This window comes from Theropithecus gelada, chromosome 5, assembly GCF_003255815.1.
Source record: "Theropithecus gelada isolate Dixy chromosome 5, Tgel_1.0, whole genome shotgun sequence".
Lineage (NCBI taxonomy): Eukaryota > Metazoa > Chordata > Mammalia > Primates > Cercopithecidae > Theropithecus > Theropithecus gelada.
This window is the reverse complement of record NC_037672.1, coordinates 152,739,581-152,765,258: the sequence shown is the minus strand read 5'-3', so window position 1 is coordinate 152,765,258 and position 25,678 is coordinate 152,739,581. Positions and strand designations below refer to the sequence as shown.

Below are 25,678 nucleotides of genomic sequence, written 5' to 3'. Positions count from 1 at the left end.
ATACCCTGAAAAAAAAAAAAAAAAAAAAAAAAAAAAAAGAAAATAAAAGAATCAAAGATTTTACTAATGAAATACACGATATCTTTTAATTTTGTTAAAATGGATACGTAAGTCCACTTGCAGAAAAAGACACATCTAGAAAGTGGCCAGATCATCGGTCAAAGCTATACCAGACCTGCCTAGGAGCAGAGAAAAAACATGACTGTAAGTTCAAATATGAATGGTTAAGAATGCTCATACAGAGATACAAAACTTCCATCATAAAGGTCTCATGGTTCTCAAAATGTCCTGTATCATTATGTTAATGAACCATTAAGATTTTTCTAAATTTAAACGAATCATCTTAGAATTATTTTACAAGTAAAACTACTTTTAATTGATCTTTCATTTATGTAGTGTGAGTACAAATCTTCCTACACACCTGAGCATATCTCATAGGACAATCTGCAATTTTCTCACTGGGTGATGTCTGCATATGGGAATTAACCCATAAACTCCAAATTTTCTGCTTTTATTTCTGAGGAAACCTTTCTTTCCATAAATAGAAATTACCCCTAATGAGAAGCTGACATTTTCCTAAGCTCAACCTGCAAAGAGGCAGAAGAAGAAAACACTTACTGATAGCAGATGGGACATCTTTAGACCAATGTAGCTTATTATTTTTTTTAAAAAAGGGTTTATGTTTCTTAGTTTTGTTTCTTTTATTTGCGCGATATTTATTTCTCAGGGAAAGACATCCATATCCTTATATTATCAGATACATTATTCTTATATGTTATAGTTAAACAATATTTAATTAACCTTAAATATATTTGTCAATTACCTATATAATATTCTTTTTTCTTTTCTTTTCTTTTTTTTTTTTGAGACAGAGTCTTGCTCTGTTTCCCAGGAGTGCAGTGGCATGATCTCGGCTCACTGCAACCTCTGCCTCCTGGGTTCAAGCGACTCTCCTGCCTCAGTCTCCCTAGTAGCTAGAATTACAGGCGCCCACCACCACACCTGGCTAATTTTTGTATTTTTAGTAGAGACGGGATTTCACCATGTTTACCAGGCTGATCTCAAACTCCTGACATTGTGATCCACCCGCCTCGGCCTCCCAAAGTGCTGGGATTACAGGCGTGAGCCACTGTACCAATGATATATTATTCTTATTTGGCCTTATATATTATTGTTATGTAATGTGCAATACAATAGTAATAATATAAAAGGGGGTTGTTACAAAGTTCATTATATTTTTCAGAAAACTTAAGATCACATTTTTAAGTGAAAAGTGATCATGGTGGAATTCAAATTAAATTTTTAACCAATAGCTCACCAAAACATGCCTTCTTGATTATGTTATTACATAATGCACATACACTTTGTTTATACAAAATTATGAATACACAGAATATCATCTTATGATAATCCCCACAGTTATCTTTTCTATTGTTCTGAAGCAAATTTAGACATAATTTTTATATTCTGAATTCCCATGTATCTTCTAGTAAAATGCTTTCCCAAATTGGAAAACAACAATCTATAGTTTTATTTTTCTCTGATGTTTATTTAAAATCACATTTTACATACATTTTAATTGAATATACTTGGAACAGTGTATTTGGATTAGAGTAGGTAAATATTTTTAATTTAAAATAGTTCAAATCCAGAAAGAGACCCTTTAGATTTTTTGCTAACATACTATAGAAAAGATAATTTTTTGGTGTCAAATATACCAATGTACTTATTACGCCATCCTATTAGCTGCTTTAAAAAATCGCTTTTCTACATAATGCCTATTTTGAAGGTCCAAAAGTATAGAATGAGCTTACTGCAGATTATTTGTTCCATGGTGTAATGGCATAAACACTCCACAAATGTATTAAGACGTGGCAAATAACGTAAGAGTATGTGATTTCTTCTGAGTTTATTAGCAAATATTAAATAAGATTATTATTGTTACAAAGTAATACATAACAAGGGTTGTAAAATCCAATTACACCTCAGAGAATATGTAAACGTCATGGAATAAAATATTGTGGCATTCCTTTGTTAGCTAAAGATAGGTACTGATAGTCATTATAATTAATCTAAAAATTATTACCTTGGTGAACACAGAAAAAGTATGCTATCTGCTTCAGGTAAGTAGATCATTTGACCTTTGAGACGTAAGCAGCTGATCTCAGTCCCAGTCAGTTCATCCTCACATTCTAATTTCTCCACATCCAACAATCCTTCCTTGAAAAGGCAAGATATAACCATTAACGAATGCCTTTCTCCCTACCTAAGAATTCAGCAACAAGGACACACATATCTCATTTCCCACCAAACCACAAAGCAGAATATGTACGTCATTAGAACAGAAGAGGGACTTTCATCAGAGTTCTGCCTGTAATAAGCCTAGTGGCTATCTTGCAACACTGCAGAAAAGTGACTGTCTCCTTTGAATTCAGGATAGTAACTGTGCTACTCTTCGCATAATTATTTCAAGCTTTTGTGAATCTTTTTTATCCCCCTGATTTTCCGGTATGGTTACAGCATACATTACCAGACACTACCAAACAATAAGCCAAGCCTCCCCATTCCCCCACCCTGTATTCATAGGGCAGCTGGGAACAGTCAGTTCTGAATACAGAAAGGATTAAATGGGTACTCTAGGAAACTGACTTTTGCTGTATCTATCCCAAGAAAAGAAACTATGAGATCCCAGCAGTATCTAAATTACCAACTGTGTGAATATTTTATCACTTTTATTCACCCACAAAAATGCTACTAAGAACAACAGACAATTTAAGAAAGAATAAATAAGTGGTTTTGAGTGAAGTTCCAAAAACAACAAAAAAAAAACTTTTTAGTTCTAATTTCTGAACTAAGGCATTGTACCTGTACAGGGAGTAAAAGATGTTGGTTTTATGATGTGAAACAAGGCCATCTCAGAAAGACAGTTTCTAAAATTTACTTCTGTTAATTTTAATCAGCTGATAGAGTTCCACGGCTTCTCAGGCAAACCAAAAACCAATAGCATTGCCTTTTAAATAGAACTTCCTTTGAGGTCTGCGTTTTATCTCTCTATATGTTCTCAGAGAATGTAATAATTTCCCCCCCTGAATACTTCTAATTTGTAACATACCTTTCTCACATTTAATGAAATAATATCTTGATTACCTTGCTTCTCAATACAAAAACCGTGTTGATGTGAGAAAGGATCCCATGGAAACTAATATCAATATGAGGACGAACCAGCGAGAAGACAGAGAGAAGGCTGCAATTCCCAGGCTGGAGCTAAAATGTAGATAGACAGCAAAGAGTATCTAATCAGTTAAAATAGTTTTTATACTTTGATATTAGTCACTTGATTAAATCAGCTCAGTTATATTTAACAATAGAAAATTACAATTATTATAATTCATGGGAAACTTAGCTGAACTATGAACCCAAATCTCAATCTCTACAACTCGGTGATTAACTATTTAATGGACATTAAATAGTTGCAAGAACATGAAATCTGATATAGATTCAGACGACTAATATTCAAATGTAAGCTAGCACAAATTTACAATGCATTTCCAGAAGAAGAAAACATGAAAATTTATCTTTTAAAATGTACAGTGATATGTTAAATGTGTATGGTTTGAAATGAAATTAAAATACCAAAAACATGAGCAAACACTCTCTTAATATTTATCTAGAGGACTAAAAGCGAAAACAATAGGTAACACTGATTGATTGCTTGCAATAAACTAAGTGTTTTTCATATGCTTTCTATCCTCATACCAGAACAAAGAGAAACAGGCTGAGAGAGGTGAAATACCAAGTTCAAGGTCATACACTGAGGGACAGGCGGAGTCAATACTAGAGCCAGGGCAGCACACTACTCTGCTTCCATTTCACCTGATCCAATTGGGCTAATCCTGAATTTTCAAGTCTCTTTAATTACAAGCAAAAAGTATCTCAAAACACATGCCATATACAACTCCAAAAGTTAGTATATAAGAAAGAAAGAGTAAGCATAAAGATTTTACCAATGGATCTGTCATAGAAGTTAACAGTAGGTTCTCATCATCATCCCAACTGCTTCCTTTGATACTTTTTCTACCCAATCCATGATCATCTCTATCATTTTGTGTTTTAGTGCCTTTTAAAATCCTCCCTTTTCCCTTAACACCATCAATAGTTGATTTTTAAAGCTATTTACAGATGGTAGATATCCAATGAATATTTATTCAGTGAATAAACAAACATATGAAAGGTGACTGTTACTAAAAAGTTACCCATTTTTTTTCATTGAAACAAGTATACTGTTCTTACATAACATTCCTACTGTTTCTGTATGTGATTATGATAAAAAAAAAATAGTTGTCCTAGGGAAAGTTGTGGTATGCTCAAATACACTTAGTTCACAATTAAACAATTTGTGTAACTTACAATAAACTGCATATTACCTAATACATAGTCAGAGGGTTAAATCAATGGATGGCTGCCTGTAACAATAGTATTTCTATGGGCTTTAGTCTCAGACCCCAAGGAAGTGTGCTGTTATTTTACCTGGGGGAGAACTCTGTATATAGCATTGCCACACTGAGTGACCACTAGGTCCCGGTCAAATATTATATGAAAAGGAAAAGCTTTGCAGAATGTATATGGGCTGATGCGTGATTCCTGGGTACCATTTTCTTCAAATCTGTCAAGATCTTCATAAAAATCCTCTTCTTTTGACTCTTTTTCTTCAATTAAAAATTGAGTATGATCACATTCTTCATTTCTTTGCTGAATAACCTGGATATCAAAGGGGGAAATGGCATGAATTGTCTTCATTTCAGTTTAATTAAAATACCTAAATATAAAAAATGAGTTATGAATACTGCAGTTAGAAGATTAATTACAAAAATTCAATACATGTATGCAAATACTACATATGTCTAAACTAGGAAAATATTTCTGGACTTTGATCTATAAAATTTGAAGTTTGAATAATCATTGTAAAATTACAAATCTGGTATCAGTTCCCCAGTATCCTATATGGTCTCTTTGGTAGAATTAGGGGAAAAAAAGCACTGGTGGACTCTACCTTCTCAGCCAAGCACGCTTGTATAGTGAACAACCTGAAAGCCGTAGAAGCTGGCACTATCAAAAAAGATTACAATGCTGTTTTAAAACAATGGGAAATAAAATGATAGAGATTCATATTCAAAAATAAATGCAACGTCATTTAACTATCAATTGGCAAATATATAAAGTTACAATACCAGGCTAGGTGCAGTGGTTCACGCCTGTAATCCCAGCACTTTGGGAGGGTGAGGCGGGCAGGTCACCTGAGGTCAGGAGATTGAAACCAGCCTGGCCAACATGGCGAAATCCCATAAATTAACCAGGTGCTGTGGTGGGCGCCTATAATCCCAGCTACTCAGGAGGCTGAGGCAGTAGAATTGCTTGAACCTGGGAGGCTGAGATTGTAGTGAACCGTGATCATGCCATTGCACTCCAGCCTGGGCAACAGAGCGAGACTCCATCTCAAAAAAAGAAAAAAAAGTTACAATACCAAATTAGATAAGGTACAGAAAAAGAGGCATCTCAAATACCACTGATGAGAAGGTATTTTGATTAATCTTTCTGAAGGATAAGTTGACAATAGGCATAAAAATTCCTTAAAATTTTGTGGATTCTTTGATTTAATTGCAAATCTAGAAATTCATTCTAAGGAAGTAATCGTAATTGTGAACTAATATCTATAATGCAAAAAAATCCTACATTTCTAAAGTATTATTCACAGGCAAATACATTATTTTTTTTTCTTTCCAAATTATCTTTATTAATTCAAATGGAAGTATTCAGAAGATAATCTTTCATTTTCTTTTTTTTTTAATTATATTTTAAGTTCTAGGGTACATGTGGATAACGTGCAAGTTTGTTACATACGTATACTTGTTAAAGTATAGAATTTTCCTTTTCTTTTTAGGTTAAGAAATTGCAAGCAATGAGTCCTCTTACAAAGGGAAAACTCCATCTCAACGGCGACCACACCCAAAAGGGAAAAAATTGGGGACAACATTTCTTCAGTTACAGGTAAATAAAAACAAAATGTTGCTCATTTTTCTTTTTTGTTTTGTTTTGTTTTCAGGAGTACACTGTCACATTCTCTGAGATTTTAGAAAACAAATCACAATAACTATAGATGCTATTGTATATATTCTTTCAGATATATTTTATAGCAAAACTAGGATGTTACTACTCTCACTGTCAGAATAACTTACTATATTGGTTAAATATTAGTATCCTTATTTATAATTTGAAAATTTTACCACATTAAGGTTGATTTCCCTAACTCATAGACAAAGCAAGAGAGTCAACCTTAAATGTCAGGCCTAATTTTGATGTTCTACTCTGTTTCTATTTAACTAGAGAAACTGAATTTTATGTATCCTACACTTATGAATTAATTATTCAATTCTAATTTTTTGCTTCGATCAAACTGGCAAAACGAATAGCTTTTCTAATCATATTTTTAACTTCTCATTGGTATATCACTTTATGACACGATCTAGTATTAATTATGTGGTTCAAATTGTCTGGTATCTCTGGACCTGATAAACTTAATGTGGGAATGCCTCAAGAAGTCAAAATAGTGCCTTTGAAAAAATTAAATACACAAAATATACTTATAAAATGCAAATATTTCAGAAGTTCATATTGAAGCACTTGAATAAATGGTCAGAAGAGAATTTAAATATTTTATAAAGTGAACCATATAATTAAGTAAACACTTGAGTTTCATACAGTTTGCTAAAGCCATCGATCTCCCATGCCAAAGATTCTAATACCACAGTAGTAGTAGTTTCCAAGTGGTCCTAATTTGTGTTTATCTCTGAAGTTTCTATGAACCAACCTCTTTCTCAGTCTGGTTAAGTAAAAACAAAACCAACAGTGCATACAATATGCATATAGGTTCACTCAGTATAGATGCTGTGTTTTTTTTGTTTTGTTTTGTTTTCTTTGTATTATTTTGAGAATGGAGTCTCGCTCTGTCACCCAGGCTGGAGTGCAGTAGCGGGATCTCGGCTCACTGCAACTTCCGTCTCCCGGGTTCAAGCGATTCTTCTGCCTTGGCCTCCAAGTAGCTGGGATTACAGGTGCTCACCACCATGCCTGGCTATTTTTTTTTTTTTATTTTTAGTAGAGACAGGGTTTCACCATGTTAGACAGGATGGTCTCAATCTCCTGACCTCGTGATCCCCCTGCCTTGGCCTCCTAAAGTGCTGGGATTATAGGCATGAGCCACTGCACCCGGGCGATACTGTGTTAGTTTAATGTCAAGAACAAAAGATTGGAAATGTGAGGTATATACTTTTTTGATTGAATACCAGTGAGATTCCCAATCATGGATGAATTGTGATACTTTACCCAAGGTTTTAATTTTTAAATGTCAGCATTTGATAATGCCATGTTATATGCAGTCCTACTTTCTGTTAGGTTGGTGCAAAAGTAACTGTGGTTTTTACCATTACTAATGGTTGTAGAAAAATTATTGATGCACTTGGGAATCACCAACAAGTGCCATGTAAGAACTAACACCAACTTCTGAAAGAAAGAAAACCATGAACTCTAACATAACCTTACTAGGTTAAATATGTGGAATACATTTCTAATTTAATTAAATGTTACCATTTTAATTTTGCATAGTACTCCACTTAAGGGTTTTAGACTTCCCAAGTGTGTTACAACATATCTATGATCTATAAGAAAGAATTGTCTATTAGGTTTTCTATAAACAAAGAAAGGTTGGAAAAAGGTATCTATCTCCCCACTTTGGTCTCAAGTTTAAGGCTACTGAGAATTGATTCTTGGGAATGAATATGCTGAACACACAAAAAGCAGCCTGACTAGGAGAGACTATAAGGGCCAAAGATAAAGAGAAACAGTGATTCTCTTTGTGATGCGGTTGCCCTATCAGTACCTTGAAATTAGCACTTAAAACTAAGAGTGTGTATTATCAATAACAGCATAATTTTTAAAGTACCAGACCTGGCTTCTTTCACCAAGTAACTTGATTAAAAACAAAGACAAAAACAAACACTTTCTTTCACAAAATCAGACATTCCAACTATATTTCAGGGCAGACAAAAATCAACAAGGAGATAATGTTCTATAAAATAATACTTAATTTTAGATTGCCTTAGAATTTGACTATCCATATTATGGATAGTTTACATGCTGAAACCCACAGCTCAGTCAGTCACATAGCCTTCTGCTTCCCAGCTGGTGTGTGTTCACAGGGAATGCAAAGTAAATTTCTTGTAGCCTTGCACAATATATAATTAGAAAGAAAAATCTGCTGTCAGAAGGAAAAAATATCCTGTATAATGCACTCCCAGGCCAAATATAGAAGACTGCTGGTCTTTCCACTGTTTTGGCTTCTATATACTTCCAGGGAAGAGCACTAACAGTGATAACTGCAGGTAAATTTAAAGAGTGTCATTTAAAATACTTTTAGATGTCATCTGTGTTCAGAAGTCTCCACTGCTGTTTGTTACCTTCATGTCTATTTCAGTGCCATGGATTTGTTGAGCCACTGTTTTGATGATTCCAATGACAATATCCTGAAGTCCTTCTCTCTCTGAGTAGTAGTGCAGAATGAGTCCTTTGCCCTTTTCTGCATCAGTGCACCTAAAGGAAGGTGCACGCATTCCTGGGTAGATAGTAGCAAGGTGGTCGTGCAGAGCATCAAGGTTCTGCAGCAAAGAAGAAAGGGAGACCAATAAACAATGCTTCTGCAATGACAGCAGACTCTGGGAAAGCAAGTTATGAAAATGAGTCAAATCGGAGTCTAGTGGACAGATCAGTAAAGCAGCACATGTAGCAGCACATCCTTCACTCCACCAAGATATCAGTAAAGCAAGTGCCACAGAGAAAATGAAACTAACATAGTAGAATTAAGAAAAATATCTGTGCTATGAATGGTTAGTACATTTTAAGAAAAGATAAACAAATGGGATTAAAAAAAATGGCCGAAACAGAAAAAACATAGTTAATGGCTAAGGCAAAGATACTCATATTTACAAGAGCTTGGGGCAGTTGTTTAGAGGTGTTGTGATCAACAACAGGAAATGCCCAAAGGACTCACGTTTCCCTTCTGTTTATACTGCAATTCTAAAACTTAATTTTCAACTCAAAAAAACCAAACTATGCCCAAATTATAAGCATATAAAACATAGGCATATTCTTTTGTGATTTCTATTTAACTATTCTAATATGTTAGAAATTAAAAATCTATTTCAGAAACTAAAGCAAGGTAATTTCTTCATGTTCTTTAATACGCTATCATCAAGGTGGAGTTTCATAGCTAATCTGTGAAATAACTACATTTTGAAATGGAAGTCTTGGAAAACTAATAAATTGGCCAATAAATATTTTCTGTTCTTGTAGCCTTGCCATTAATTTGGAAGATGCCACATTTCCCTGAGTCTCAGATTACTAATATACAAAACTAATTGGTGTAAAGAGTACTAGAAGATATGGTGTAAGCTATACATTTTATTTGGCTCAAGATGATTTTTCAAGTAACACTCAGTTCATAACATGTTGGTGTGTGTGTGTGTGTATGTGCTGCACATATATAGTAGGATATACACACAGCACAGCATGGTGTAGGAATTAAAAGCAATATGACTTAGGATCAATTAAACTTAGACATGGGTTTAAATAATGACTGTCACTTCGTAGGAAGGTAGCCAATTCACCCAATTTTTCTGAGACTATTTCTTCTGGCAAAATGGAGATAACTTTAAAAATGTATATAAAGCACTTAGCACATTTCAGATGAGTTGGCAAAACAACTGTCTCTGAAAGATTCCCTTGCCTTAATCCCTGTGAATGTGTTGTATCTCACGGTGAAAGGGATTTTGCAGATGTGATGAGGGTTATGGACCTTAGTTGGGAAGATTATCCTGGATTATCCAGGTGAGCCCAACCTAGTCACATGAGTGACTGTGCACTTAAAAGTCAAGAAGCTTTCCCTGCTACATCGTGAGAGAGAGAGGTGCAATGCCAGAAGGTCGAAGAGATGGGAGTATAAGAAGGATTCAACACCATGCTAGCGATTCTGAGACGTAGGAGACTGTTGAAGGACTGGAGAGAGGTCTCCAGGACTTCAGGGCAGCTGCCTGCTGACAGTCAAGGAAACTGGGTCCTCAGCCCTATAACTGCATGGAACTGAATTCTGTCAATACTTGGATGAGGAAAAAAACGATTATCTTCAAAGGCCAACATAAAGAAACACAGTCCCGCCAGCACAGCATGCTGAATATAGTCCAGTAAGACCTGCAATGGACTTCCAACTTACAAAACCATAGGGTAATAAATTTGTGTTGTGTTAAGCACTTAAGTTTGTGGTCATTTGTTATGGTAGCAATAAAAAACAAATACACCAAGCAAGTAGGAATCTATTCACAACTGGTGATTATTTTTAAAGAGAAGAAAAAAAGCAACAATAAAACAGTTTCAAAATGTCATGAGCATAAAAGAACATATCTAAAATAAAAGTACTGGAGGTACGCCAAAATTAAACCATGGCTCTCATTCCAAATGTCTCAAAGAGGTCAATTTAGAAAAACAGAAAAATCCAGTGAGATTACTGGGAAAAAACTAGAGTGAGGATGAGATGATTCCACGGGTGTCCACATTTGAGCAATACTCTACCAGGGCACCTACAGCATTAATTTTCTGTCCCTTCCACACATCCATTCAATCATGCACCCACTCCATAAAGTTATTGTATGTGCATTATATATCATACACTGTGCCATGTGGGCTGGGGGGGCAGGGTAGATGTTTGGATGCGGATCTGCATGATGTGGATTAAGCAGCTCATGGTTTATATCACAAATGGATGTGTAAAGAGGATTTTGATGAGCAAATGAGGAAGCCAACAACGCAGACTGAAAGAATGGAGTTAAAATCCTTCAAAATGAAGATGAGATTTGAGCTAGGTCATGAATTTTGGCACTCTAATCCAGATAAATGATTCAATGATCTCCTCAACTTGATAAATCTGGTGACTTTTTGAACTGTCTGCACCTACTGTTTCCTTCCCCACAATTATACCTGTCCAAGTCAAAATAATTCTTAGCAAAAACATCAATTCATCCGGATTGCCTCTAGAGGCTGCTATTGTCATGTAAAAGTAATCCAATATGGCAGACACTAAGTATTGAAGAGTTGTATATAACCTACAAACCCCTGAGTCCTAAAACTGTTTTACTTGGTAGTATGAGAGGTTCTTCCAATGACGAATCATTCTCATTAGAACTCTTCCCTTAGAAAGGACGACCTGAGAACTGCTTCATAGCCCTCCGAGACTCCTTATACTTGTACTTATGTGGTGAAACATTTTGTGAAAGAAAATCGGGTGAGAAAAAAAAATCACCAAGAGAGTTTTATTTTTATCTGCATTTCTCACAAAGTCAAAATTAAGCTTGTGGCTGCATTTAGAAAACGTTTCTAATAGAGTCAGGCCCAGGTACTGTGTTGTAGCTTACTTAAAAAAGAAATTGAGGTCGGGCACTCTGTCTCACACCTGTAATCCCAGCACTTTGGGAGGACAAGGCAGGTGGATCACTTGAGGTCAGGAGTTTGAGACCAGCCTGGTCAACATGGTGAAACCCCATCTCTACTGAAAATACAAAAATTGGCCGGGCACGGTGGCTCACGCCTGTAATCCCAGCACTTTGGGAGGCCAAGGAGGGTGGATCACGAGGTCAGGAGATCGAGACCAGCCTGGCCATCATGGTGAAACCTCATCTCTACTGAAAATACAAAAATTGGCCTGGTGTGGTGGCTCACGCCTGTAATCCCAGCACTCTGGGAGGCCGAGGAGGGCAGATCATGAGGTCAGGAGATCAAGACTGTCCTGGCTAACATGGTGAAACCCTGTCTCTACTAAAAATAAAAATAAAAATAAAATTAGCCGGGTGTGGTGGCAGGCACCTGTAGTCCCAGCTACTCAGGAGGCTTAGGCATGAACCGGGGAGGCTGAGCTTGCAGTGAGCCAAGATCTCACCACTGCACTCTAGCCTGGGCAACAGAGTGAGACTCCATCTCAAAAAAAAAAAAAAAGAAAATACAAAAATTAGCCAGGCATGGTGGGGTACGCCTGTGGTCCCAGCTACTTGGGAGGCTGAAGCATGAGAATCGCTTGAACCCAGGAGGTGGAGATTGCAGTGAGCCAAGATCTCACCACTGCACTCCAGCCTGGGAGACACAGCGAGATTCTGTCCCCCCCCCCCCAAAAAAAAAAATTGAACCAAACAATAACTTGAAATAGGCATTTTAATATTTTTTTCTATACAGAATGCTTACATATTTCATAAATCAGTGTATCAATGTGCTTATATCATTTTCATACTCTTTTTTTATTGGATTATTAAGACATTTCTACATTCACTCAAGCAGATGGCATAAGGCAATAACAACTTGCACCACTTATGTTACTGGCACCACTTATGCTAAGGTAAGTCAGAGAGTGGACACAATCGTCCAAGTCAGTACTTCCTGAGTCACTAAAGATAGGCACTGCACGCTCACTGTAGGATACCAAAAACACCAAATGAGAATGTTCACCTTTTCAGTCTTTTTGCGATAACCAACTCTCCAGAGATTTACTGTGTTATTGAATTTACTATTAATTAATTGAACAAGTAAAGTGCTTTCCTGAATCATAAAAGATTGAATACCACTTAATGTAATATTGATTTTCTTTAGATAGTATCTAATATAAAAAATACTCTTGGGATTGCTTGAGTTACAACCTTCCTTACTTGGCTTTACTCTTTCAAAATTTAAAGTAATTACCACAGCCAGACTATTACAAGAAATGGGATTAATGATTAAAAGTTAAGTTATTTTCATTTAAGTACACTTACATTGCTAATAAATGTGTCATCCTCACATACAAGTTATAGGTTTTTTTGCTACAAAAAGATTCTTACAATAGCCAACAGGAAACGCTTTCTACATTTGATAATGCTATCTAAACAAAGATGACAGTTCATCCACATTGCTCTAACAATGTATTCTGGAGAATAAGAGTTTCATATCAAAACTGATATTCTGTGTTATTTCTAAGTATACCCACAGAAGCACTTACAGAAAGTAGAGAGCTGTGTGGTCCATTGCAAATAAGTATGTCTATATGTATGAAAGTAAAAAAGACACTGAAAAAATGTAAACTCTTATATTGCAGCACAAGTAGATTTCCAGGAAACAATGATGTAAACCTCAAATATGCTTTGATTCACTCTTGTAGGCTTCATAAAATCAAAAAACAGGAAAAATATAGAGAGCAGGACCATTCATCTATTTTGATATCTTGAGATACCTAAAGGTTTCAATTTCATAATTTCATTTCTTAATGTACTAATATCATTTTATTGTTTTTCTACAGACAAATGAATGTGGTTTTTCTACTCAGGAATTCTGCTCCCTGTCAGTCTGGTTTATTTTATCATCTGGCATTTATCATTTGTAAAAGAAAAATTAGTTATGGTATTCTAGGGTACTGTACTGGAGTTTCAGACATAGTACACTTCATAGATTTAGAAAACAAAAGACAATTTATCATTCCTTTGAGTAATACTTTAAAGTGTCACATTTTTAAAGACCTTGGAATGTGTCAAAATAAATGCATATTTTCTTTTTGTAATATGCATGCCAAAAATAAGTTCTTACATAATTACAGAGGCCAAGTCCCCAGAAGTCAACTACCTGATTTTCCTGTTTCAAGGACATCTAATTAAAAATTTTAAAGGATCCACAGAAATGGGTAAGACCTTGCCTTGAACGTTTTAAAGAAAAACATTTTTCAGTCTCTAAGAATCCTTGTTTTGGTGAATGGGGAGAAGGGAGTTGTCTGTTTTGAGAATATTGCTGCAGTTTAGATCTGCAAGAAATCTTTAAAATCAGTCATTGCAAACCTCTTTTTGTTTTTCAATGAAGGAGGATGAGGTACAGGATTTCCTTTCTATCCCTCACACCTCTGAAAAATAGGACCAACACCAACATTCTTTAATGAGAGTCATATAATTTAAAAAACATTTTGTTAAGTTTTATAAGAAAAAAGTCATTTTGGAATTTGAAGATAAAACATTTAAACAAACTAGACCTAAGTGAAATGGAACACCAAACCCTAGATAATGAGAAACACCAAAGTAAATAGCATGAGATCGGAGTGAGTATGAAGTGAATGCTTTCATAATACTTTTCCTGCCTTTTCTTCTTGGAGCTGCTCCTTGAGAATTAAATAGCTTTCCAACTGAAAAGATATAGAGATTCTTTTCTAAAAGAAATACTGAAAATCTCTATTTAAAAAGAAACTGTACCAGAGTCACTAAACTTATTTAAATAGATATAGCTTTAAAGCTATATCAATTTATCATTTCCATTCCCTCCAGGGAAATATTTTAATTAAAGAAAAACAGTTAAAATATTTCACTTATTCTACTAATTGCTTTTAAACTCATATTAAAAAAGATCCAGCCTATATACTACTACATGTAACAATCAATATTTTGAAAAATTATGAAAATATATACCAGTTATTCAAACTGAAAAGCCTTACAATTCTAGAATATTTCTTATCTTCCTTCACAAGTTTTTTAAAAATTAAAACTACATCCCTACTTGTCGATTTTTAAATTGTGGATTATAGAAATTGGCGTTGTGGATGCTGAGAAAACAGTTCTTTTTGAAATTCCAAAGTTAAAAATAAAGTGAATGGTGCACTTTTTTTCTTAAGAAATATAAATAATTTAGGGAAGTATTAGAATTTTACAGCTGTTCAGGAAAAATCCTCATATTTCCTAAAATAACTCTTTGCACAAACATTTAAGAATTAGATCAGTCATCAATCTCAGATGGTTCCTGGTGGCCAAATCACAATGTTGTATTTAATAAGCCAAAACCTGGAGCCAACAGGAATTGAAGAAAATCCCACTGCAGGCTGAACAGAGGCGCAGGTTGATAAACTCAAATATATCTGAGTTGAGCGAACGACTGAAACTGTCACCATATCAAGGTTAGTTGAAGAAGCCAGTGTCTCCAGCAAATAATGAAAGAATGTTGATCTAACCATCACCTGAGTTCTATATGCGTACTTAGGTCATAATTTAAATCCTAACTGTTCTCTAAAATTGCATTTGCCCATGTATATTTTCATAGTCAACCTGGCAGCCTTTGCTGCTCATTTTAATTGTATTTTAACTCTGTAAATTTGTAGGGGAGGTAAAGACAATATAATGTAATAATAATGTAATACCGTTGAAATTGAATTGGTAGCCCTGTTTGGGACTGACATGGCTCCTATTCCCAGGGATAATAGATTATCTTATCAAACACAGCTTTCTCAAAGCTCTTGACTCATTGTACAAGCATATACACACATACTAACACAGACATAAAATATAAAGAGAAAAATAATGCACAGAGTAGTAGTCTAGTTATCCATAGCTGTATGTCAAACAACTTTAATAATTTATTTGCTATCTTTCATGGTTCTGTAATTTGTCTGGCTAAATTAGAAAGTTCTACCCTTGGGATGGAATCTGATGGAAACTGGGCTGAAATTATCAGAATGCCAGAGTAGGCTGGTTTTCCAAGATGGATCAATCAAATGGTTGGTAGTTATTTCTAGCTCTTTGCTGGGAGCCCAGCTAGAACTGCTATCTGCCAATCTACACTCGGCCTCTCCATGTGGCTTGTGCTTCTCATTTCACGTGTCTGGGTTTCTAGAGGTACCATCCCAACAGCAACTGTTCCAAGACACCCAGGAGGAAACCAAGACTTCTTGTACTTTAGCCTAGGAAATTTAAATATCTCACTTCTGCCCCATTTGATTGGTTAAATAGTCACTAAAGCCAACCCAGATTCAAGGAAAAAAGAATTTTATGTCCCGCAAAGAAGAGGCAAAATCATATCACAGAAATGCATGTGAGATGGGAGAGACTGTTGCAGTGATTTAGGGAAAATATAATCTGCCATAATGCAATAGGACATTAGAGTGTAGAGGTGAGCATGGATTAAGGTGGAAATAACATTCAATTGAACATTCTTTATCAGCTATTTTCTTATGAAGCTTGCAAATCCCATGTATTCTTTGCAGTCTTTTCATCAGTACACTAGAAACTTCCGTTAGAAATTGACTATAGCGGCTGGGCGCGGTGGCTCGCGCCTGTAATCCTAGCACTTTGGGAGGCCGAGGCGGGCGGATCATGAGGTCAGGAGATCGAGACCAATCTGGCTAAATAAAAAAAAAAAATTAGCTGAGCATGGTGGCGGGCACCTGTACTCCCAGCTAGTAGGGAGGCTGAGGCAGGGGAATGGCATGAACCCGAGAGGCGGAGCTTGCAGTGAGCTGAGATCGCACCTCTGCACTCCAGCCTGAGCGACAGAGCAAGACTCCGTCTCCAAATAATAATAATAATAATAATAATAATAATAATAATAATAATAAAAACATTAAAGAAACGCAAAAAAAAAATTGACTATAGCAATAGCACGGAACCACATATTTTATTCTGAATTTACAAATAAAAAAGTGGAAAAACTAGAGAAAATTCTTTTTCTTTCTTTTTTTTTTTTTTTTTTTTTTGAGACGGAGTCTCGCTCTGTCGCCCAGGCTGGAGTGCAGTGGCCAGATCTCAGCTCACTGTAAGCTCCGCCTCCCGGGACTACAGGCGCCCGCCACCTCGCCCGGCTAGTTTTTTGTATTTTTTAGTAGAGACGGGGTTTCACCGTGTTAGCCAGCATGGTCTCTATCTCCTGACCTCATGATCCGCCCATCTCGGCCTCCCAAAGTGCTGGGATTACAGGCTTGAGCCACCGCACCCGGCCTGAGAAAATTCTTAAGATCCAAAAATCAAATTTAAAAAATGTCTTATTTCTTTTTCTCTTTTTGATAAATTATATTTTCAATTATTAAATCAACCAAAGAATAAATGCCAAAGATTATTACTTTTTTCATCAGTCCACAAGTTGATGGTTTCACTGGCGATTTAAGAAAAAATCAATTCTAAACTGTGAAATGCTTTCCAGCTATTTTTGGTTAAAGTTTCAGGGTGGCTTAAAATAAGCATAATGCAAATTTTTTAAACTTGAATTTGGAAGCACAGGAGAGACTGCATAAGCAGGGTCATGAATTGGATATTGGCACCAAAGCCTTTCAAGGGGGTAGATACGTTAGTATTCGTTAAGTCAACTATGAATGGATATGATAACGTCCATGTGAAAAAAGAAATATGTTTCTGGAGCTAAGCTACAGATATTATCTCTACAGCATGTCCTTGAGTACAAAATTTAAGCAAAAGAGGTATTATCCTGATAAAACAGGCTGGACTAAATAATTATAAAGACACATATATTTCAGAATTAATTAATTCTATTATTCAAAGACTGTTTCATTAATTGCCTATTATATGCTGTGTCTAGTACTTAGAAATTTGTTTTTAAACTGTTTCAAAAAAAGGAAAAACAATGGTATGGTATGTATATACATATATAAGACAGACCTATTCTTAATAATGTATTCAACTGAGACGCTGTGGACAGACTACTTCCAAGGAAATTGTGCTTGCTATGATGAGTGAGTCAGAGTTGCTCAGCTAACGCATAATCAAATAGTCTCCCCTGTTATGATTTCAGTAGCTATTTTAGTGCTCCCTAAAAGCTTAAAATGGAAATATTAGAATGACTATTTTAAAAGTGTCAACAGACACATGCAATGTACCCTGTAAATTAAATAATAGACAGTAATTTAGTATGTTCACCTGAAAAGGAAATTGATCTAGTGTATGTCTCTTCTTTTATATTTCAATCTATGATTCATCTGTAAATAAAATTACAGGCTCTCCCTCAAAATGGGTTACCCTGAGTCAAATAATTCAGCTTGATCTATTGGTGTGTTTGCTTCCTATTGTGTGTTTTCTGCTTTTGCACAAAAAACAAATATTCATTTTTTTAAAAAAGATATATTCATTTATTCTCAGATATACAGATTGCACCTGTGAAGGTACAAACATTAAGAGATTATACATGATCTCTGGCTTCCTGAAGTTTACATTCCAGTCCATCAAATGGGAATGATAATGCAGTATGAAAACTACTGTGGCTTGGGAAATGCAGTGTCCTATGAAAATAAGAGAGAGGTTAGTTACCATGACTAGGATAAGACAGAGTTTGGAGAGAGGAGTGGCGCCTTCCCAGAAAAGTAATTTTACCTGCAGGATTAATAGCATTTATCTATGGGGAAAATGCTGGAACCATATTCCAGGCAAACAGAAGAGCAGTAGAAAATCTGAGAGGATAGCGGGAACAAGATAAATACAAGTTTCTGAAAGCGGTTAAGTTTGGCTGGACTGGGGGAGAGGGAGAGGGAAGATGGAGAAAGAATGAAGGTTTCTATTGTTTTAAATATTTTGACAGTTTCCAATGAGTAATAAAAAATTATTCCATAGTTTAAGCAAGAAAACGGTACGTTGAGATACATTTGCATTACAGAAAAAGCACCAGAGTTATAGGATGGAGAAGAGATTGGAGGAGTCATGAAGAGAAGCAGGGAACCCATCCAACCTCTAGATAACGGCAGACTCTCCCAAGGAAGTGTGGGGGAAATAGAGAAAAGTGGCAGAATTCCCAAAGCTCAGTATTTGGGAAATAGACTCTAAAGATGTGGTGACTGATTAAAACCAGGGCTGAAACAGAAAGAAAGTCTTTAAATTTTTAGCGAAGAGTTGAAGTCACCATAAAGAATATTTTATTAATTTATGTAATAAAAGTATCAATCTTTATATGTGTGCTGGTATGTTAAAACAATGTATGACAGTTAATGATTTTGTTTTATAGTCACACAGAAAAAGTCCACTTAATTTCTGTGTAATCAGCCTAATGATAACATAAATATCTACTTTTTAGAAAAGCAGTACTTTAACACATTCAACTTGCCCTTAAAATGTATAATTTCAAAACCAGGAGAAAACAAAAGAACTGAATCATAATGTAAAATACTGATGAAAACTTTACAGTATTCTAACTTTCTAGTTTCTTCATTTTTCACTCTCACATTGAAAGAGAAATAAAATAAAATTGTGTCTAATTTAAAGCTATGTTAACTAAATTTTATACAACCAAATATATCCAAAATATTATCATTTTAACATGAAATCAATATAAAATTGTGAATGAGCCATCTTCTATTCTTTTTCTACTGTCTTTGACATCTGGTGTATATTTTACACTTGCAGCACATTGCGCTTTGTTGTATGTATGCATGTATGTAAAGATAAGGTCTCACTTTGTCACCCAGGCTGGAGCACAGCAGTGTGATCATAGCTCACTCACTGCAGTCTCCATCTCCCAGGCTCAAGTGATCCTCCTGCCTCAGCCTCCGAGTAACTGGGACTACAGGCGTGAGCCACTCCCCAGCTTGCACATCTCATTTTAAATGCTGAGCGGCCTCATGCAACCAGTGACTGTCCCATTGGATAAAGCAGTTCTGGAACACAGAGAAACACACCTAAAAGGCTGCTTGCTCTCTTACTGTGCTGTAACAAGCTTAGCAGATGGTCACCATGAGCACAGGTTAAAAAAAAAAAGGAATTAATAAAACCATTTGAATCTTTGTTTTGTTATGTAAACATGGCCATTGAGAGAGAGAGAGTTAAAAGCCAGAACAACTGAAAGTTGAAACTTTGCTAATAAGTTGATAGTGGTCAACAAAAGTACTAAAAAGTGAAATATGTATTCAAAAACCCCATATCTCCCAAAACTTTAATCCATTTAAAATAATCCCATTAAATGCTGCCTGTTCAATTTTATTTAAATATCTCTTGGCAGCTACTTCATTTGGAAGTGGCAGCTTTTTTTGACACCAGTAGTTTAGTAAATCCATGGCAGGAGATTGCAAACCAGTTTCCAACTTGATTTAATGCTGTTTTAAGTTTATAAGAAAAATGTCACTATGTAAACAACAGACATTTTGATTAAACACGAAAGTTCTTATTTTGGCTGTTAAATCAATAATGCAGCTGGATTGAAAGTGTTTACATTCCCTCAAAACTGGGCTTCGATTCAGCTAGTATTGCACTGACATCATTTTCCAGCAAGATCTGGCAGCTTTCAGCAGCCAGTTTAGAAATATCCTTTGCAAACAACCACATAATTTTCAATGTTAACACATTTCAAGAAGAGGGTCTCACAAATGCCAATGCTTAAAATAGTATAGTCAATCCAGAAATAGTCTCTTATCTAATGTGTAATTTACTAGTAAAATCTTTTAAGGTAATTTTAACAAGAATATAAGACAAAGGCCTTTGATTGCATTATTTATCTTTTTCACCTGAAACTGACTTTGAACTGTTTCCTATTTTCCCTTGTACAGTAGATTAATTAATATGTAACTCATGATAATGTGTCTTAAGTATGTTTTGGTGACAGAACACCTGAAAACCCTGCTACTTTTTCCTAAACATTGAGCTCCAGGTAGAACTTCATAAACACTGATACATTGCTTGATTATATCTACAAACTAGGAATGTTTTGTAAATAGAAAATAAGGCCATATTAAATGTCTAAAACCACAATCACTAGGATATATAGCCATTACCCCCAAAAAGGGGCAGTTGAACAGATCACAAAAGACCACCTGGAGCTTTTCAGGGAACATTAATTTACAACTTGCATATTCAGTATCAGCAACCAGAAGTTAAAGAAAAAATATAATGCTAAAATGGATTCAAGACCCTCCAATAACTATGATTTTATGTGAACTAGAAAAAGGTCACGATGATTCCATTTCAGAAACAAGACACTCTCGTCCAGCTGAGTGAACAAAAGGATTCTAGAGTCTACATTTGAGAGTTACAAACACAGAACTTTTAACTATAGGACCTCAAATTGCTTACCTGTAGAAATTCTCTGACATTAGAGCCCAGGACGCGCAAGATTGTATCATAACCAGATTCTTGGCAAAAGACGAAAAACATCTTTCCAAACATTTGGAGGATTTCTCCAGCATTGAGATCTATTTTACAAGTTCAAGAGGGGAAAAAAAGCATATAATAGGTGAAATATTCTTAATAGAAAGAATGAAGGTAAGTGTTTATTAAAATAATTTAAAATGTCTTCAATTTTTGTGCATGGCAAACATAGATCATATGAAAAAAATCCCTTCAGGACAATACAATGAAATCAGAGAAGACAATGTATAAACATGTTAATGGTGTACATTTGCATTTACAAGCAAAGCAACCAGTTTTTCAGCTTCTATTACAAATTACAAGTGGAGCATACCTACTCTGAAAATCTGAAATTCGAAATGCTCAAGAATCTGAAACCTTTTGGTCACCAACATGACACTACACGTGGAAAATTCTACACCTGAACTCGTGATGGACTGCAGTCAAAACGTTGTTTCTTGCAGAAAATCATTTAAAATATTGTGCAAAATTGCCTTCAGCCTACGTCTATAAGGTGTACATGAAACATAAATGAATTTTATGTTTTGACTTGAATCCCATCCCCAAGATATCTTCTTATGGATATGCAAATATTCTAAAATCAAAAAAAAAAAAAAAAAATCTGAAAGCCTAAACGTTTCTGGTCCCAAGAGTTGTAGGCAAGCGATACTCACCCTGTACTTAATTTTGAACTTTTTAAAGCATGTATTTGATATACTACTTCTTTTTTCCAAAAAACACAAATTTTTAAAATCATCAAGAATGCACATGACAGTATTTTGATACAAAATAGTCTTTATATAAATATGTGTATTTAATAACTTGATTACATATAATATGTACCCTGGTGTTCTGCTTTTTTCTTAATAAACAATCATTAATATTTCCTAAAACTTAAATTTTCCATATTAATTTTTTTTTTTTTTTTTTGAAACAGAGTCTCACTTTGTCGTCCAGGCTGTAGTGCACTGGTACAATCTCGGCTCGCTGCAAACTCCACCTCCCGGGCTCAGGCCATACTCCTGCCTCAGCCTCCCGAGTAGCTGGGACTACAGGCACCCGCCACCACACCTGGGTGATTTTTGTATTTTTAATAGAGAGGGGCTTTCACCACATTGACCAGGATGATCTTGAACTCTTGGCCTCAAGTGATCCACTCACTTCGGCCTCCCAAAGTGCTGTGTATCAATTTTAATTGCTATCTTATTCAACATATGAATGCAATAATTTATTTAACCAATCCCTTCTTATTGAAAATGTAGGCTGTTTTCAGTTTTTGACAATATATGGATCTCTGACATGAAAACACATACATGCATCTTAATGAAAACAGATCTAATAATTTCTTTAGGAAAAATTCCTGAAGAGTTTTAATATTTTTAAAAGGCTTTCATGATGCAAAATTATTCTCCAAAAAAGTTGTCGTAATTATCATCACATTAAAAATATGTATGATTTCCCATTAACTCTACTCCATCATTACACTAGATATTTCCATTTTTGAGACTGCCAAATTGGTAAGAAAAAAGTTATTTCATGTTTGTTTCAATTTTGATTGCTAGAGGCTAGATATTTTTCTTGTTAATATTAAATATTTACCAATCTTTTAAAATTTTTTTTACTCTACTATAGATAGCATTTAGTTTCCTAGTTATATGTAGCAAAACTAAAATCCTCATTCTATTGTATCCAAACTATAGCCCAGTTAAAAATTAAGCACTATGGGAATAATAGATACCACTTTGAGAACAACTTTTTCTCCATGAAATTTTTAAAACTTTGCCTTCTTCAGGAAGGTATTTGTCTGTGGTAGATCCCAGTTTCACGTTTCTTTTACCAATAGCTAATTTAACTTGTGACTGCAAAAGAGATTTGGAGAAAACACATACTATACTTGAATAACTGCCATATTGTTGACACCACAACTGACGTTGTTACATTAAGTACCAATAATTTTCTTTCCTTCTTGAATACATGGCTTTCTTTTGCAGGAGACAAAGAACTGGGCCTGGCATGGTGGCTCACACCTGCAATTCCAGCACTTTGGGAAGCAGAGCCAGGTAGATAACTTGAGCTGAGGAGTTCAAGATCAGCCTGGGCAACATGATGAAACCTTGTCTTTACCAAAGATACAAAACATTAGCTGGGCATGGTGGTGCATGCCTGTAGTCCCAGTTACTCGGGAGGCTGAGATGGGAGGATCACTTGAGCCTGGCAGGCAGAAGATGCAGTGAGCAGGAGTTAGGCCACTACTGCAGTGCAGCTTGGGTGACAGACCCAGACCCTGTCTCAAAAAAACAAGAAGAAGAACACATTTACTCTTTTCTATTCTCTAAAGAACTTGTAAAAGGAAAAATAAGACTTGGCATAGCCTGAGCCTAACATGATATGTGGATTTCCACCACACAACTGTGCAGGTTGTACAAATGCTCTGCACCACTCACATAACCCTGCGTTGTGATCTTGAACCACGCATTCTTTGAGCTTCTATGTGTAACTTAGCCAAAGAAGGAGAGTTGCATTCAACTTACTGAGGACTTTGCTTGCAGCAGCAACCAAATCATAAGTTTTGGAGTCATCATATATTATTCTGACAAGAAACTGTCCTTCTTCATCTAACTGTGCCTCTTTTCTGGAAAACAAAACAAGAGAGAGAGAGAGAGAGAGACAGAAAAGTTGAAGTTAAAAAAAAAAGCTACTATAGGTATAATAATTGTATAAACAATGGTTTTATCTCTGAAATAGAATTTTTTTTGAGCAAATTTGTTTAAACAGCATCATGTACCTAAAATTCTAGTGAGAGAGCAGAAATGATGTCATATCCCCCTCCCTAAATTAAAATGATATATTTAAGTATATTTTAGCAAGATTAACAATACATAGTACTCTACTGCTCAATACAATACCTGCCATTAAATATAATCAATTAAATAACCTTTGGGTTAATAAATGTTTAGCAATTTTTGTTGAGTCCCTATTATGTGCCAGACATTGTCCTGGGTACTAGGGGTACAATATTTAGTAAAAAAGACAAAAATCTCTGACTTCTTGCAATACATATATTAAGGGAAGACAGACACAACATAAAATTAATAACTAACATATAATGGTAAGTATTATACTTTGGAGAAGAATAAAGCAGAGCAGAGCAGTGGAGAGCTCATGTACAACAGCCAGGAAGGCCTCACTGAGAAGCCGGCATTTGAGTAAAGTCTGAAGGAGCTCCGAGAGTGAGCCACGGGCAATTTAGAGAGCTTGTGCTCTGGGCAGAGGGAAAAACAAGTGCAAAGGGCGAGGCAGGAGCGTGCCTGGGGTGTCGTAGGACAGCAGAGGCCAATGTGGCTGGAACAGAGGAGGGGGAAAAGTAGCTATCAGGGAATGGGTGGGAGAGGTAACATGAGGCTACAGTGCTTGGCCTGGTTGGACATTGGGATAATTGCCATTTCCCTCAAAGAGGTGAAGAGCTTGAGCGCTTATGACATGAGTGGTGATATAAGCTGATCTAGGTTAAAGGGGTTCACCTGGCTGCTGCATTGAGAATAGACTAAAGGGGTACAAGACAGAGGAGGGAGACCATTTAGGAGGCTGCTGCCGACATTCAGGTAAGAAGTGTTGGTGGGCTGGGCGCGGTGGCCCTCGCCTGTAATCCCAGCACTTTGGGAGGCCAAGGCAGGCGGATCACTAGGTCAGGAGATCGAGACCATCCTGACTAACGTGGTGAAACCCCAACTTTACTAAAACTACAAAACATTAGCCAGGCATGGTGGCGGGCGCCTGTAGTCCCAGCTACTTGGGAGGCTGAGGCAGGAGAAAGACATGAACCCGTGGAGTTGGTAAGAAGTGCCTCAAATTCATATATTCCAAAGGTAAATCCAGCATGATTTGCTATGGATTGGACGCAGGGTGTGAAAGGAGAGGACTCAAGGAGGACACTGAGGTTTTTGGTCTAAGCAACTAAAAGTGTGTTGTCACCAGTAGCAGAATTGGGAAAGACTTGTTGGAGGCAGATAGGGGGTCAAGGTCAAGAGCTATGTTTTCAACATACTAAGTTTGAGATGCCAAGTGGACTGATAAAATCTTCAAATACATCCTTAGCTTATTAAACCCAGTAGCTCAAAACATACACAGTACTAGTGAAAGAAAATTATAATTGTTTTTAATAGTTGTCATGATTATATAAATGTATTTATTTAGGTAGGATTTGAATTACTTTTCTCAAATAAGCATTCAAAGAAGAGGTGAAATCCATTGTTCAAAACATTGCCGCCTACTATGCATGCAACAAAATTGCACATGTACCTCATAAATGTATGTAAATTTTAAAAAACCCACATGGTCAACTGTACAAAAGAACTAAGTTCCAGATATCATTGCCAATGTTAACTTCACAAAAATACATGGAGCTTGGATGTGAACCTCTTACTCTCAATCTAATTCATCGGAATCCTTGTACGTTGCCAGGAGAATACAAAGGAAACTAGCCACTCTAATTAGGCGAGCTTGCAACACAACAGCTCAAATAACTCTTTAAATATTGTCAAGGAAGTCGTTAGTCGCTTTCTCTCTTTCAGAAGCTGTGCTATCACAGCTGCCACTCATGACTATATCTGTGTATGCTCAAGGGGAAAATTCCAAATGGTGGTATGTCTTATATCCATACCTTAGTATGCAGATAGTCTTAAAAACATCCTCTGTTCTTC

General features: G+C 35.8%; 1 protein-coding gene across 7 annotated transcripts in view; it reads right to left on the bottom strand.

The window, feature by feature from the left end:
- Nucleotides 1-25,678, bottom strand: part of GUCY1B1 (guanylate cyclase 1 soluble subunit beta 1) — a 50,328-nt gene that overhangs the window by 10,805 nt on the left and 13,845 nt on the right. For all 7 annotated transcript variants that reach the window (XM_025386083.1, XM_025386082.1, XM_025386081.1 and 4 more), the window contains 6 exons: nt 23,510-23,610; nt 20,925-21,043; nt 8,511-8,708; nt 4,528-4,758; nt 3,148-3,264; nt 2,087-2,220 (listed from right to left, as the gene is read on the bottom strand). In XM_025386083.1, coding sequence (XP_025241868.1) covers nt 2,087-2,220; nt 3,148-3,264; nt 4,528-4,758; nt 8,511-8,708; nt 20,925-21,017 — 773 coding nt within the window. In that variant the 5' untranslated portion in view covers nt 21,018-21,043; nt 23,510-23,610. The remainder of the gene's footprint in view (nt 1-2,086; nt 2,221-3,147; nt 3,265-4,527; nt 4,759-8,510; nt 8,709-20,924; nt 21,044-23,509; nt 23,611-25,678) is intronic.